Source organism: Hyla sarda, chromosome 9 (genome assembly GCF_029499605.1).
Source record: "Hyla sarda isolate aHylSar1 chromosome 9, aHylSar1.hap1, whole genome shotgun sequence".
Lineage (NCBI taxonomy): Eukaryota > Metazoa > Chordata > Amphibia > Anura > Hylidae > Hyla > Hyla sarda.
The window spans coordinates 170,982,571-171,000,179 of NC_079197.1; the positions used below are offsets into that span (position 1 = coordinate 170,982,571).

Sequence of the window (17,609 nt, forward strand, 5' to 3'; positions counted from 1 at the left end):
TCTGTCCATTTTAAGAACTGTCCATATTAGGAGAAAATCCCCAGAGAAAACATATGCTGCTCTGGGCAGTTCTTAAAATGGACAGAGATGTCAACAGAGAGCACTGTGCTCGTGATGTCAGCAGAGAGCTCTGTGTTTCAAAAAGAAAAGAATTTCCTCTGTAGTATTCAGCAGGTAATAAGTATTGGAAGGATTAAGATTTTTTAATAGAAGTAATTTACAAATCTGTTTAACTTTCTGGCATTAGTTGATTAAAAAAAAAAAAAGTTTTCCACCGGAGTACCCCTTTAAAGGAAGTCTGCTGGTAGTATTACCCGCACTAAACCTGTCACACAGACTTGTAGTGTGGGTGATACTGATTAAAAAGGGACTCACATTGTCACAGGCACTCATTAGCATAAATAGAAAAACGGAACGGCTGGGTGAATCTGGACAATGTGAGTCCCTTTTTAACCCCTTAAGGACTCAGCCCATTTTGGCCTTAAGGACTCAGACAATTTAATTTTTACGTTTTCATTTTTTCCTCCTCGCCTTCTAAAAATCATAACTCTTTTATATTTTCATCCACAGACTAGTATGAGGGCTTGTTTTTTGCGCGACCAGTTGTCTATTGTAATGACATCACTCATTATATCATAAAATGTATGGCGCAACCAAAAAACACTATTTTTGTGGGGAAATTAAAAAGAAAAACGCAATTTTGCTAATTTTGGAAGGTTTCATTTTCACGCCGTACAATTTACGGTAAAAATGACATGTGTTCTTTATTCTGAGGGTCAATACGATTAAAATGATACCCATTATTATATACTTTTATATTATTGTTGCGCTTAAAATAAATCACAAACTTTTTAACCAAATTAGTACGTTTATAATCCCTTTATTTTGATGACATCTAACTTTTTTATTTTTCCGTATAAGCGGCGGTATGGGGGCTCATTTTTTGCGCCATGATCTGTACTTTTTTTTGATACCACATTTGCATATAAAAAACTTTTAATACATTTTTTATAATTTTTTTTTAATAAAATGTATTAAAAAAGTAGCAATTTTGGACTTTTTTTTTTTTTTACGTTCACGTTCACCGTACGGGATCATTAACATTTTATTTTAATAGTTCGGACATTTACGCACGTGGCGATACCAAATATGTCTATTACATTTTTTTAATGCTTTTTGGGGGTAAAATAGGAAAAAACGGACGTTTTAGTTTTTTATTGGGGGAGGGGATTTTTCACTTTTTTTTTTACTTTTACATTTTTTTTTACACTTGAATAGTCCCCATAGGGGACTATTCATAGCAATTCCATGATTGCTAATACTGATCTGTTCTATGTATAGGACATAGAACAGATCAGTGTTATCGGCGATCTTCTGCTCTGGTCTGCTCGATCTCAGACCAGAGCAGAAGACGCCGGAAGGAGAGGGGACCTCCGTGCGGCATTCTGAATGATCGGATCCCCGCAGCAGCGCTGCGGGCGATCCGATCGTTCATTGAAATCGCGCACTGCCGCAGATGCCGGGATCTGTATTGATCCCGGCACCTGAGGGGTTAATGGCGGACGCCCGCGAGATTGCCGGCGGGTCCCTGGCTGCGATCAGCAGCCGGGATCAGCCGCGCATGACACGGGCATCGCTCCGATGCCCGCGGTTATGCACAGGACGTAAATGTACGTCCTGGTGCGTTAAGTACCACTGCACCAGGACGTACATTTACGTCCTGCGTCCTTAAGGGGTTAATCAGCATCACCCGCACTACAAGTCTGTGTGACAGGTTTAGTGCGGGTGATACTACCGACAGATTTCCTTTTAAGCCAAGTAATGATACAGGGTAATTTGTTTCTATTGCCTCCCTGCTCCGCTTTGTCCCTTTTTCATGCACAGGACCCACAACCAGAAGTGCTGTAGCCCAAGTCTTTATTTTTAACTATTGTCTCTGACCTTTCCCAGCATTCCATGCAACCAGAGACAATATGTCCTAAGTCACATGGTCTCCAGGGGGCGTGGCTATGCTGCAGTGGGTGGGTGGATAGAAGGGTGCAAGGGATTTACTGTGACCATGTGACTTAGGACATATTTTCTCTGGCTGCATGGAATGCTGGGAAAGGTCAGAGACAGCAGTAAAATAAAAAGATTTGGGCTACAACACTTCAGGGTGCGGTAAAACAGGAGAAAACAGAGCATGGAGGTTATCAATGCGAGTTACACAGGATTATAACTTGGCGCATCCGCAGCAGATTTGATGCTACAGATGCACTACTGCCTGTCCCTAAAGTGTGCCTCCAGCTGTGCCTGCTTGTAGTAGCAATCCGCGGCTACGAGCAGAAACAGAGGAAGCGGCGAGTCGCATGTGGATGTGCAGCTCTCCAGACATCGTGGTCGCTTCCCCTGCTCCCTGAGCTAGGCCAGATGTCTGGAGTACGCTGCATATGCGCATGACTCGCGGCTCCCTCTGTATCTGCTCGTAGTGGCACAGCTGGAGGCACACTCTAGGGACGGGCAGTAGAGCATCTGTAGTGTCAAATGTGCTGCGGATGAGATATATGTGACCCTACTCTTAAAGAGACCTACCTGTGACACTGATGACGATGGCACTTACAGTTTGCAAATCTGTGACTTCTTTCCCCATTATTACTCTTTTCCCTCCTTTTATGCAAATTAAGTGGCTTGTGCACATGGGGCATTCCCAAGCTCCAGGTGCATGGTGACATCCAGCCGGCATTCTCATAGTAACGCCTCTTCTCCTGTGAAATCTCGTGAGCAGAAACATTTCACAGGGTAGTAGGGCGTTACCATTAGGATGCTGACTGGATGTCACTGCGCACCTCGGGGGAGATTTATCAAAACCTGTGCAGAGGAAAACTTGCCCAGTTGCCCATAGCAACCAATCAGCTTGCTTCTTTCATTTTCATGAAGGCCGGTGAAAAATGAAAGAAGCGATCTGATTGGTTGCTATGGGCAACTGGACAACTTTTCCTCTGCACAGGTTTTGATAAATCTCCCCCCTCGGGATTGGGAGCTCTCTCTGTGCATTAAGCTCCTTTATTAGCATATAAAAAAAAAAAAAAAAAAAAAAAAAGGGGAATATTAGCAGAAGTACACATGCCTTTACCGACAGATTACTGCCAGTGATGCTGATGACAGATTAAGTCTAAATATTACTCTGCCCATACGGTTTAGTTTGCATGGTCGTTTTAGCACAAATTTTAACAGATTTCCCTGAAACCCTAACAATTTACAGTAAACCACATGTGGTTTTTCAGCATGATTCTCGGCAGTGCAGCAGCAACAAGTGAACTTGTTTGAACATCTTATAATACCATTAAAGGGGTTCTCCGGTGAAAACCTTTTTTCTTTTAAATCAACTGGTGGCAGAAAGCTAAACATATTTGTAAATTACTTCTATTAAAAAATCTTAATCCTTCCAGTACTTATTAGCTGCTGAATGCTACAGAGGAAATTCCTTTGTTTTTGGAGCACTGATGACATCACGAGCACAGTGCTCTCTGCTGACATCTCTGTCTATTTTAGCAACCATGCATAGCAGATGTAGGCTAAGGGCAGCATGGTGGCTCAGTGGTTAGCACTGCTAACTTGCAGTGCTGGGGACTTGGGTTCAAATCCCACTAAGGGCGACAATAAATAAAGCGTCATTATTATTATTATTATTATAACGTCAGCAGAGAGAACTGTGCTCGTGATGTCATCAGAGAGCATTCCAAAAAGAAAAGAATTTCCTCTGTAGTATTCAGAAGCTAATAAGTACAGGAAGGATTAAGATTTTTTAATAGAAGTAATTTACGAATATGTTTAACTTTCTGCCACCAGTTGATTTAAAAGAAAAAAGGTTTTCACCGGAGTACCCCTTTAACTGCTGCGAAATGTTTGATTTGTGGTAAGATATGGAAATCTTGGGATGACTACGCCTCGACTCTTGAACCTAATGAGTCTTGATAATTTTACGATTTACGACCTAGGCCATGCGAGTCGTTCTTTCTCTGATTCTTCCTTTCCTTCTGCTTCTTCTATTCCTTTCTTGGCCCAAATACTTATTTTTTTCCCTTAGCTCCACGTTTTCACTCTCTTTGTTACCAACCTCCTTTAAAGGGATTATCCAGGAAAAAACTTTTTATATATATATATATATATATATATATATATATATATATATATATATCAACTGGCTACAGAAAGTTAAATAGATTTGTAAATTACTTCTATTAAAAAATCTTAATCCTTTCAGTAGTTATGAGCTTCTGAAGTTAAGGTTGTTCTTTTCTGTCTAAGTGTTGTCTGATGACACCTGTCTTGGGAACCGCCCAGTTTAGAAACAAATCCCCATAGCAAACCTCTTCTAAACTGGGCGTTTCCCGAGACAGGTGTCATCAGAGAGCACTTAGACAGAAAAGAACAACCTTAACTTCAGAAGCTCATAAGTACTGAAAGGATTAAGATTTTTTAATAGAAGTAATTTACAAATCTGTTTAACTTTCTGGAGCCAGTTGATATATAAAAAAAAGTTTTTTCCTGGATAACCCCTTTAAATGATTTTTCCCTTTGATGGTAAGAAAATGATCCATTTCTTTTCTGGTCATATTGGGCTTATAGGTTATATTCTGTGTGCTATTGTGTTTAACTATACATACCTTTTCATGGGATTTTATCCCTTCAGATACACATTCAAACTAGTTTGGAAACCTCCCTCCTAGTACAGTAAAATCTCCCTTATTGGACACCTCCCAATAGGGGACAGTTTTTAATTCCCCGGCAGAGTCCCATGATACTTAAAGGGGTATTCCAGGAAAAAACTTTTTTTATATATATCAACTGGCTCCAGAAAGTTAAACAGATTTGTAAATTACTTCTATTAAAAAAATCTTAATCCTTTCAGTACTTATGAGCTGCTGAAGTTTAGGTTGTTCTTTTCTGTCTAAGTAATCTCTGATGACACGTGTCTCGGGAACCGCCCAGTTTAGAAGAGGTTTGCTATGGGAATTTGCTTCTAAACTGGGTGTTTCCCGAGACACGTGTCATCAGAGAGCACTTAGACAGAAAAGAACAACCTTAACTTCAGAAGCTCATAAGTACTGAAAGGATTAATATTTTTTAATAGAAGTAATTGACAAATCTGTTTGACTTTCTGGAACCAGTTCATATATAAAAAAAAAAGTTTTTTCCTGGAATACCCCTTTAATGGGACAAAACATGGCCAATAGGGGACTAAACACTCCCAATAAGAGACAACAAGGCATATGCACCGACCCTACCTTTTACACAGGGCCACCATCAGGGGGTACAGCCAATATCCCAGTTATGGACCCTGTCCCCCCCGCTGCACCCCCTACAGCAGCCCCAGCACAGAAGAAGAAGACAGATGTTTAACCCCTTAAGGACTCAGCCCATTTTGGCCTTAAGGACTCAGACAATTTAATTTTTACGTTTTCATTTTTTCCTCCTCGCCTTCTAAAAATCATAACTCTTTTATATTTTCATCCGCAGACTAGTATGAGGGCTTGTTTTTTGCGCGACCAGTTGTCCTTTGTAATGACATCACTCATTATATCATAAAATGTATGGCGCAACCAAAAAACACTATTTTTGTGGGGAAATTAAAACGAAAAACGCAATTTTGCTAATTTTGGAAGGTTTCGTTTTCACGCCGTACAATTTATGGTAAAAATGACATGTGTTCTTTATTCTGAGGGTCAATACGATTAAAATGATACCCATTATTACATAGTTTTCTATTATTGTTGCGCTTAAAAAAAATCACAAACTTTTTAACCAAATTAGTACGTTTATAATCCCTTTATTTTGATGACCTCTAACTTTTTTATTTTTCCGTATAAGCGGCGGTATGGGGGCTCATTTTTTGCGCCATGATCTGTACTTTTTTTTTATACCACATTTGTACATTTGTACTTTTTTTTTATACCACTTTTAATACATTTTTTATAATTTTTTTTAAATAAAATGTATTAAAAAAGTAGCAATTTTGGACTTTTTTTTTTTTCGTTCACGCCGTTCACCGTACGGGATCATTAACATTTTATTTTAATAGTTCGGACATTTACGCACGCGGCGATACCAAATATGTCTATTAAAATTTTTTTTTACGCTTTTTGGGGGTAAAATAGGAAAAACGGACGTTTTACTTTTTTATTGGGGGAGGGGATTTTTCACTTTTTTTTTACTTTTACATTTTTTTACATTTTTTTTTACACTTGAATAGTTCCCATAGGGGACTATTCATAGCAATACCATGATTGCTAATACTGATCTGTTCTATGTATAGGACATAGAACAGATCAGTGTTTTCGGTCATCTTCTGCTCTGGTCTGCTCGATCACAGACCAGAGCAGGAGACGCCGGGAGCCGGACGGAGGAAGGAGAGGGGACCTCCGTGCGGCGTTCTGAATGATCTTTCCCCCTTTATCCAACCTGGGCCATTTGAAATGGGGGAAATGAAATTGCACAAGGGGGATCAAGGGGAAATTATGTGGCACGGGGGGGGGGGTAATAAAGGGGGGATTATTTGGCACAAGTCACAGGGGGAATAACGTGGCACCGGGTATAAAGGGGGGATGAAATGGTACAGGGGGTGATGAGGGGAGAATAAACAGCACTGGGAGATTATATTGTAATATGGCTTTCCTATTTTATAGGTACCGTATATACTCAAGTATAAGTTTTTCAGCACGATTTTTCGCGCTGAAAACGCCCCCCCTCGGCTTATACTCGGGTGAACTCTCCGCCTGTCAATCCCTTCATCAGTGGTCTTCAACCTGCGGACCTCCAGATGTTGCAAAACTACAACTCCCAGCATGCCCGGACAGCCGATGGCTGTCCGGGCATGCTGGGAGTTGTAGTTTTGCAACATCTGGAGGTCCGCAGGTTGAAGACTACTGAGGGGATTGACAGGCGGTGATGATGAAGGGGGGGGGGATGATGACAGGGGTCTGGATGATGACATGGGGGGGGATGATGTATTCCCCACCCTAGGCTTATAGTCGAGTCAAAACTTTTGCTGGGTTTTTGGGGTGAAATTAGGGGCCTCGGCTTATATTCGGGTCGGCTTATACTCGAGTATATACGGTAATTACACTCTGGAGAGAGTACAGAACATTATTCAGTCATTTAGAAAGATGTTTTAGCCTTTTCTCCCAATAAGGGACATCTCTCAATCGGGGGGGGGCACTTTTTTTTTATTCCCCGTGAGTGTCCCATATTGGGAGATTCTACTGTACTAGGATTTGATTTTATTGTATCTCTGCATTTATTATACTTTATGCTCATATTCTTGTTTTGTACTTTTCTATCTGTAACTCTCTGGAAAAAATATGTTCTTGACAATTTTTTTTAAATAAATAAACAGATTAAAAAAATAAATAAATAAAAAAATGAAAGTATTGATAATTGGTACCTGGTTTTGCTGCTGTCTTGTTAGTTCTCTTCATATCTGTTTCCAGGTTTTGACAGTCCACAGCTTTATTTTGCAGGGCACCCGCAGCCTCAAAACCAACCAACTCTCCAAACTGCGGCAGTCTCCACCGCGCCTGTTTCTTGTCATAATCCACATTAAATATCTCATCATCATCAAACTGGAAAGCAAATTCTGCGGTTGGAAGCTGCGTCTGACAGAATTCCGACTGAATCAGCACATTTCCCACTGTAAAACACACACACATATATATATATGATAGTTATTACAGATATTGTATGCAGATTGGTTGTGCAGCCATTTCTTTATGATTTCAAAGCTTTTTAATATCTGATAGGGAGATTTATAAAACCCCGTGTAGAGGAAAAGTGGAGCAGTTGCCCATAGCAACCAATCAGATCGCTTCTTTTATTTTTAACAAGGCCGATGAAAGACGCGATCTGATTGGTTCCTATAGGCAAATTGTCAAATTTTCACTCTACACAGCTTTTGATAAATCTCTCCCCCCCCCCCCCCCCCCCATCTTTATCCTAATGAGAATTATATGATTCATTTAAAGGGTTAATTCAAGAAAATAAATACAGCTGATTTCTTCTGAAAACAGCACCACACCAGTGTTCAGGTTGTGTGGTATTGCAGGTCAGATCAATTGTGAATAGAGCCAACCTGTAATACCACGTACAGCCTGAAGACAGGTGTGGTGCTGTTTTCAGAAAAAAATGGCTGTTTTTCTATTCCTGGATAACCCCTTTAACCTCATTTTATTCTTGGGCAAATTCAATAAAGTAGCTAGGTGCCTCCCCCATGGCTTTTTATTTTAAGATCCACACACCATGCTCTGAATTATTTATGTTTTTTTTATTTTTTTTTATGCTTGCTCTGGGGGAAAAAGTAAAAAACTGGGGGGAAAAAGTAAAAAAGTCGGTGCGTCTTATACTGCGAATACACACCTATCGCGGCGGTCCCTGCGGCCATCAGCGGCCGGGACCCGCGGCTAATACAGGACATCACCGATCGCGGTGATGCCCTGTATTAAGCCTTCAGACGCGGCGATCAAAGCTGACCACCGCGTCTGAAGGGAAAGGGACACTAACCCGGCTGTGCAGTCGGGCTGTTCGGGACCGCCGCGATTTCACCGCGGCGGTCCCGAACAGCCCGACTGAATAGCCGGGTTAGTGCTTACAGGACACCGGGAGGGACCTTACCTGCCTCCTCAGTGTCTTCTCTGTTCAGGGATCCCCTGTATGGCCGGCGCTCTCCTTCCTCGTCGTCGCGTACGTGCGTCGGCGTGCGTAACGTCGTGATGGCGGCGACGAAGAGCGGGGATACCCGGCCGGCAGCAGAGACGTTCCGGAGCGACGGGGACACGGCGACAGCGATGGAGCGACATCCAGGGCAGCGGTGACGGGTCCGGAGCGTGAGTATTACCTCCTATGCAGTGGTCTTCAATCTGCGGACCTCCAGATGTTGCAAAACTACAACTCCCAGCATGCCCGGACAGCCAACGGCTGTCCGGGCATGCTGGGAGTTGTAGTTTTGCAACATCTGGAGGTCCGCAGGTTGAAGACCACTATTGGGTTCAAAATCTTTATTTTTTTAGATTTTGCCCCTAAAAATTGGGTGCGTCTTATACGCCGGTGCGTCCTATAGGACGAAAAATACGGTACTTTAAATCTACTCTATACACGACACCAGCTATGTATTTTTTACCCTCATAAGACATAAGGTTAGATTCACAGAACTACAGAATCTCCAGGAAGAAAAATATCGCCATGGGAATCTGAGTGCGCCTCTCGCCGGTCAGGTGACACTAGGACCGCATGTACATGGCCATCCCCGCAGAAGACACCGTATTGCAGGATTATTCTGCTGAAAGAATGAACGAGGCCATTCTTTTGGTGGCAGAATTTCAGGGACGGAACATCTGCCGCTGAAATTCTGTAGTGCGCACTGTGGAGTCTTATAGCCAGCAATGGGATTCTGCTGCATCGGTATTTCTGACTAAAATTCCTAAACAGAATTCCAGACAGAAAGTCCCTAGTATAAACCTAGCATAATAGGATTGATTTCATTGTTTTTTTTTTGCACTGTTCACACGGCAGAAATTCTGATTCTGGCGTTGACAGAAAGAATTATCTGCGGAGTTTCTGCGGAGTCCACATTTGACTAACCGGCAGGTGTTAGGACCGATTGGAAATGAAATGTCTCATAGACAAAATGTCTATGAGACATCGCATTTCCAATCGGTCCTAACACCTGCCGGTCAGTCAAATGTTCGCAACGTCCGCACCTTCGCCCATGTGAACATAAATTAACGCTATGAAGGAAGCAGAGTGAGGTCTACGTCACATGCTTCTTCATAGGACGCCATGTTCTGGACAAGAAAACGGGAGAGCGAAGAGGTATAAATTTACTGGGAACAGGAATGTAGGTTAGTAAATGCCGGAGGTACTACCTAAAGGAGGGGGGAGGGGGCTACTACTACCTCCATTAGGCTCCTGCTACTCCTATTACCTTCATTAGGCTACTGTCACTACTAATTCACAGTTAGATCCACTTGGGGGAAAACTAAGTAGTACCAGGAAGTACAATAGTTCACAGAGGGGTACACACTTTAAAATATAACTTTTAATCAGACACGTCTAAAACCAATCATTAGCACAGGCCCCACAACAAAAAGCCAGTGGTTTATGTTGACACCAGATCTAGAAGTATAGACCGCACACAGATGGAGGTGTGTCTATGTAGGGGATAGTGAGGAGAGCAGTGGTGCACAGAGTGCATAAATCACCCTAAAATGCCCTATCGGGGAGATGTAGTGTAGACTACCCCTGCTCCCACAGGGACTGTCGGGGCACTCGCCCTAAAAAGAGCGACCCCTGCCCCGATATATCCCTTGGACTGCGCCCTATAAATCCCTGGCAATATAAAAGATGCCCTTGCTCTGGTATACCCGACGCGTTTCTACCACATCGGTGGGTTCCTCAGGGGTTAACCAGGCAACTTGCAAAGAATCAATATCCCAATTTACAGTTACAATAATGTAAAAAGTTATCAAAGTAAGGGCTATCACCAAATAGAAATTACAAAAGTATTTACAGTTTAAGCAATGCCATGAGTATATCTACATTTAAGCACCTATCCAGTTTAGGCAATAATGGTGCTAATAGTGTCAGTTGTCTACTGGCAGAAAATGCCAGCAGATGGTTACTCACGGTTACCACGGGTTGCCGCAGTGGCGGTATCCCCAGGTGCACTCCCACAATGGTGGGTAGCGCACTCAGCCGATCGGTGTCCTGGCTGACCTGCCGCGGACACCCACGCTATACTTATGCGTGTCTGAAAGGAGATCACGCGCGCCTCCCAAGCCGCCGTGCGTCACTTCCGGTGGTGACGTCTCACCTCCGGTGACGCATATCCCAGCGCCGAGCGTCGCTCGTTGCTAGGCAGCGCCAGGTAATTACCAATAGCGCTGCCAGCAACTGAAAGAATCAAAGTATTTAGCCGGATCTAGAGGTAAAACGGACCATAATAAATATGCATATACAGGTGCGGGGTGAGAAGTATTAGAAACGTCCTATGAAAAGCAAAAATAGAACTTCTAAGCGAACCCTCTGTAATGACCTATGCCTATATACAAAATATATATAAAGCATTTGTGCATAGGAAAAAAGGATGGATGATTGCAATGTACATAATGGGGGGGGGGTTTGTAATAAAAAGGAAGACTGACACGGCGATGAGGAGGGGGGGGGGGGGGTGGTTGTTATCGGGAGTCTAATTAACCAAGATGTTAAATGTGTGGCAGAGAAGCCCAGAGAGCTCAACGATAACAGTATGGAGAGCATGAGACATCGACAATAGTTTATTCTAGAAAGCAGGCGTAGCTCAAGGCTTCATTAAGACCACGGGGAGCCTGGGTCTGTAGGGTGAAGATCCACCAGGTCTCTTTTTGGAGGATCAGTTTATCCCAATCTCCTCCCCTGGTGGGAGGTCTCACTAGCTCTATTCCCACAAATCTCAGATTTTGGGCATCCCCACCGTGTTGGCTATTAATATGTCGAGCTATCGGCTTGTCTGCCAGATTACTTATGTCTCTCAAATGCTCCCCTATTCTCCTTCTGAACTCTCTAAATGTCTTGCCAACGTATTGCATACCGCAACTACAGGTCGCTTTGTACACCACCCCTCTACTCCGACAGTTAATAAAGTCGCGTATGGAGTAGATTTGTCCCGTGTTGGTGCTAGAAAAGGTTTTGGCCACTTCCATGTGCCTACATGCTATGCACCCACTACAACGAAAACATCCTTTAATTTGCCTGTCTAGCCAAGTTCCTTGTACCTGAGGTGGCGCATAGTGACTCTTAACCAATCTATCCTTCAGGCTCTTGCCCTTTCTGAAGGAGATCTGTGGGTGAGATCCCACAACATCTTTAAGGTCGGGGTCCATCCCCAGTATCTCCCAATGTTTGTTAAGAATGCGTTTGACATCCTGTGTTCCCCCATCATAAGTAGCCACTAGTCTAATGAGGTTGTTTGAGCTCACGTCCCGGGTTTTAGGCACAAGCAAGCCTGCTCTTTCAACCTCCCTCGTGTCTCGGTACGCTTTTCGCAGGACCCAATCCGGATACCCCCTGTCCAGAAAACGCTGCCTCAAATCATTGGCTTGTTTCCTGAACTCTACTTGGGATGAACAATTTCTCTTCATCCTCAAGTATTGGCCTTTCGGGATGCCTCGTTTTAACGGTACCGGATGGAAGCTAGTCCATTCCAGTAGAGAATTTGTTGCAGTGGCCTTACGGTACACAGTTGTCTGTAAATTCCCCCTATCATCCTTCTTAATGAGGACATCCAGGAACGGTAATTCATCAGACGACAATTCGAAGGTAAACTTAAGGCCTATTGCATTGTTGTTTAAAGCCTCAATGAAGGATATGAAGTCATCACGGGTGCCATTCCATATGACGAAAATGTCGTCAATGTACCGTGCCCATAGTCCGACCTGCTCCGTAAAATGCACCAATTCCTCACCAAAGACTAACGTTTCCTCCCACCAGCCCAGATAGAGGTTAGCATATGTGGGGGCACAAGGGCTCCCCATTGCGGTCCCTCTGAGCTGGTGGAAGGTACGTCTGTCAAATAGAAAATAATTCTTGGTGAGGGTGAACCGGAGCAGGTCCAGGACGAATCGGCTATGGGCACGGTACTGGCAACCTCTACTTCGTAGAAAAAACTCTACCGCCGCTATTCCCAGATCATGGGGAATGCAGGAGTATAAGGACTCCACATCAATGCTGGCTAGCCACGTATGCCCCTCAAGGGTCAGACCATCTATCTTTTTTAACAGATCAGTAGTGTCTCTGGTGTATGAGGGCAATGCCATCACGAAGGTTTTTAATATGGCATCAATGTACACACCAGCGTTTTGTGATAGGTTGCCCACGCCCGAGACAATTGGTCTCCCCCTGAGGGGTGTGGTGCCTTTGTGTATTTTACGCAAGGAGTAGAAAGTTGCCACCCTGGGATGGCGGGGTACCAAAAAGTCAGCTTCTTCTTCACTTACTAGATCAGCATCCCTAGCTGTTTGGACTATCTCGACTAATTCAGTACGATATTGCACAGTGGGATCATCTCTTAAGATCTCATAGCAATCATCCTGCAGAAGGAGTTCTAGACACATCTGACGATATTTGAGATGGTCCATCAAAACAATGTTGCCCCCCTTATCGGAGGGCTTAATTACCAAAGATTTGTCTTTTTCCAATCTGAGCAGCGCCTGCATTTCATCATGGCTAAAGTTGGTGTTGCCAACTGACCTAACCTGGTCCAAATCATTTAGAACCAAGTTCAGGAACACATCCACACAGGAGAGATCTCCTGTGGGTGGCATCTTTTTGCTTTTATTTCTCAGTTGAGTAAAGGGACCTAATCCACTGGATTGATCCCCCTCACTCATGAGATCTACCAGTAGCTCTGCACCCCGGAGGACATCCCCGGGGAGACCAAGTTCCTGGGCGCGGCGTCTCTCACAGTTGGCATAGAATTTCTTCCAATGTAGTTTCCTGGTAAATAAATGTAAATCTTTCACCCAATTAAATTTATTAAATGCAGACGTGGGTACAAAGCCCAGACCTTTACGAAGAAGACACATTTCAGATTCAGAGAGTTCGTGTGCAGATAGGTTAATAATTTGTAAAGCGGTATTCAGTTGTTTCGATTCCTTAGGGGGTACGTGGTGTACTGAGGGGGTTTCTCTAAAAAAGGACCTTGTTCGGGTGGGGCCCCACCTCTACCTCCTCTATTGAAACCTCTCCCTCCTCTCTTCCCACGTCCTCGACCTCGTCCCCTGTTTTTAGAAGGTTGATCTCTATCAGAGTCAGAATAATTTGTCTCTGTAGATGAACCGTCAGCCGTTGGTTCCACAGTACCTCCTTTGGAGAGAAACACATATACTTTATTGTCCTTAAAGTCCTGTAAATCACGGACAAATTGGCGGTGCTTCCTCTCCTTGAGGTGGTACTGGAACCTTTCAATCGTATTTTTCAGCTGCAGCTCCTTGGTTGAAAACTCAGCCTCAGACTTAAATCCTTGGGTAATCTGAATATGAGATTTGAGTTTTTCTTCTAGGGAGCTGTGATTAACTTTCTCCTCTTCGAGGAGTATCTGCATAAATCTCAGGGAGCTCAAGGTAGCTTCTTTCTCCCACTTACTGATAAGGCCTGGACTTCTGTACCTTGCTGCTGGGGTAAGATTAATCCGCAATCCCCTTGGTACAATTTGGTGTTTTAGGTAATTCTCCAGACTCTGAACCTCCCACCATGAGGTGATGTGCTCTTTGTAGAGTCTGGTGAGTTCTCTAAATGCGGATTTAAATGAAGGAGTATACTGCTTTTGAACAAATGTTTTCTCTGAAAATACCTCAGACACCTCAGTGGCCCATATGTCTGTATTTAGACCTGCCGCTAGAAATCCGGCCATACCAAAATCTCAAGTGTAAGCAAATAATTCACAGTTAGATCCACTTGGGGGAAAACTAAGTAGTACCAGGAAGTACAATAGTTCACAGAGGGGTACACACTTTAAAATATAACTTTTAATCAGACACGTCTAAAACCAATCATTAGCACAGGCCCCACAACAAAAAGCCAGTGGTTTATGTTGACACCAGATCTAGAAGTATAGACCGCACACAGATGGAGGTGTGTCTATGTAGGGGATAGTGAGGAGAGCAGTGGTGCACAGAGTGCATAAATCACCCTAAAATGCCCTATCGGGGAGATGTAGTGTAGACTACCCCTGCTCCCACAGGGACTGTCGGGGCACTCGCCCTAAAAAGAGCGACCCCTGCCCCGATATATCCCTTGGACTGCGCCCTATAAATCCCTGGCAATATAATACCAGGGATTTATAGGGCGCAGTCCAAGGGATATATCGGGGCAGGGGTCGCTCTTTTTAGGGCGAGTGCCCCGACAGTCCCTGTGGGAGCAGGGGTAGTCTACACTACATCTCCCCGATAGGGCATTTTAGGGCGATTTATGCACTCTGTGCACCACTGCTCTCCTCACTATCCCCTACATAGACACACCTCCATCTGTGTGCGGTCTATACTTCTAGATCTGGTGTCAACATAAACCACTGGCTTTTTGTTGTGGGGCCTGTGCTAATGATTGGTTTTAGACGTGTCTGATTAAAAGTTATATTTTAAAGTGTGTACCCCTCTGTGAACTACTGTCACTACTAGTTAGGCTGCTGCTGGGGTCTACTACTATCTACAGGGGGCTGCAAGATGGCGGGGCAGGAATAAGGCTCTCAGTGACAAGTCAAGGAAGGACAAGCAGCAATCACTACTGGGGCTTTAGGAGACAGATAGTACAGGTGAAGGGCTTACACTACGGTACTTCCCGAGCTTTATAGGTACTGCCGGTCACCAACTTTCCCAGTCTCCTAAAGGAAATATGTGTCTGGAGCAGCAGCCATATTGGAGATATCAAGTGTAGTAACAAATGTAATTTTTTCCCCTCCAATAGCTTTAAATTTCCCCATACAGACCCATATGAGGGCTTGTTTTTTGCGCCACCAATTTTATGGCAGACAGGAGGCTCGTATCAATGCATATTCTTCCTTTATTAAGCTCAATAGCAGAAAGAAACATGCAGTGAAAACTTTAATAAACAAGAGAAAAAACTGTATAGGGTGCCTAGCAACCCCTTACGCCTCCCATCTCCAATCCGACCAATCCCAACTCAGGACGCTCCATATAAACCGACTCCGGACCCGCCTCCTCCTCTTTCTTTCTGCTCAATAGCAAGATAAGTATATAGCTCTTGGGAGAACTGTGGAATTTTACACTGAATATGGCATTAGGCCCATTATTAATATACATTCAGTTTTTCTATTTGCCCTTGTTACTGTTCTGTCAATTACCAGGGTTGGTTTCCCTGTTTCCCTGTTTATCTGGTCTCCCAGGTTTTCTTTCCACTACACCCCCCCCCCCCTTTTTTCCCTTTTCCCTACTAGGTCTTACTCAGCCTTTGCTGCCTTTTCTCCCCTTCTTCTGTGGTCCTCGGCAGTCCCTTCAGTGTGGCGGAGTCCGCCATTCTTGGTGACGTCAGCCTTTCTTCTTCACAGTGCGAGGGGGCCGGTGCATTGCCGTAGAATGAAATTTGCCATAGAATGAAATGCTCCGCCTCCATCACATCCTATTGGCTCACACTTGTCACGTGACATATTTAACCGTCACGCATCGATGCGCACAGCAGTCTCAGTTTGGCTATCACAGGGAGAGGATCTCCTCACCCTGTGATAGCTGAAGCTGCACAGAGCTCTCATGGCCTCTGTGGCCCGACTTTTACTGTTTTATTGTCACCCGCCAGCGCGCTCGATCGCCAGCGCTATAGATAGCGCTGCCAACCGCTTGCCTCCCCGCCCGCTGCTTTACTCCCCGTCCCCTGCAGGGAACGGGGAACAGAAAGTAGAGCAGGGAGTGCAGCTAAAGTAGTACTGCGCATGCGCAGCACTACGCAAATAGCGTAGGTAGGTAGATTAGTGTAGGAGGTTGTAATTTAGCATAGTTTAGGCACCACAACTCCCAGCATGGGAGTTGTAGTTTAGGACAACAACTCCCAGCAGGCCCAGACAGCTTAAGGCTGCCCAGGCATGCTGGGCGTGTTAGTTTAGCTTAGATTAGACAGCAAAAGGACTACAACTCCCAGCATGCCCAGACAGCTAAAGGCTGCCCAGGCATGCTGGGAGTTGTAGTTTAGCTTAGATTAGACAGCAAAGGGACCACACCTCCCAGCATGCCCACACAGCTGAAGGCTGCCCGGGCATGCTGGGAGTTGTAGTTTAGCTGATGGGACCACAACTCCCAGCATGCCCAGACGACTGAAGGCTGCCCGGGTATGCTGAGAATTGTAGTGCAGTGAGGTCACCACAACTCCCAGCATGCCCAGACAACTAAAGGCTGCCCAGGCATGCTGGGAGTTGTAGTTTTACACAGGTATAAAGTAGTTAGCGTAGTGTTAGCTAAATTTTAGCGTAGCTTTAGTTTAATGTTAGCGCAGTTTTACAGTTTTTAGCGTAGCATAGTGTTAGCGCAGTTGTAGCGTATTTAGCCTAGCGTAGTGTTAGCGCAGTTGTAGCGTAGCTTAGTGCTTGCGTACTTTTAGCGTAGTGTTAGCATAGTTTTAGCGTATTTAGCGTAGCTTAGTGTTAGCGCAGTTTTAGTGTATTTAGCGTAGTGTAGTGATAGCGCAGTTTTAGCGTAGAGTAGCTTAGTGTTAGCGCAGTTTTAGTGTATTTAGCGTAGAGTAGTGTAGTGTTAGCGCAGTTTTAGTGTATTTAGCGTAGTGTAGTGTTAGCACAGTTTTAGTGTAGAGTAGCTTAGTTTTAGCGCAGTTTTAATGTATTTAGTGTAGTGTAGCTTTAGCACAGTTTTAGCGTATTTAGCGTAGCGTATTGTTAGCGTAGTCTTAGAGTAGTTAGCGTAGTGTAGAGTTAGTCCAGTTCTAGCATAGTTGGCGTAGTTGTACACGGGTGTAGTGTAGCTAACTTAGTTTTACAGGCAGATGAAGTGTAGTTTAGAGAGTTTAGCGTGGGGTGTAGCTTAGCTTAGTCATAAAGTGAAAGGGCTACAACTCCCAGCATGCCCAGAGAGCCAAAGGCCGTC

General features: G+C 44.1%; 1 protein-coding gene across 1 annotated transcript in view; it reads right to left on the reverse strand.

Moving 5' to 3' along the window:
- The window catches only part of LOC130291007 (H-2 class II histocompatibility antigen, A-U alpha chain-like), an 87,994-nt gene that overhangs the window by 40,046 nt on the left and 30,339 nt on the right, over positions 1-17,609 (reverse strand). Inside the window, exon 2 of the mRNA XM_056539327.1 lies at positions 7,424-7,669. Coding sequence (XP_056395302.1) covers positions 7,424-7,669 — 246 coding nt within the window. The remainder of the gene's footprint in view (positions 1-7,423; positions 7,670-17,609) is intronic.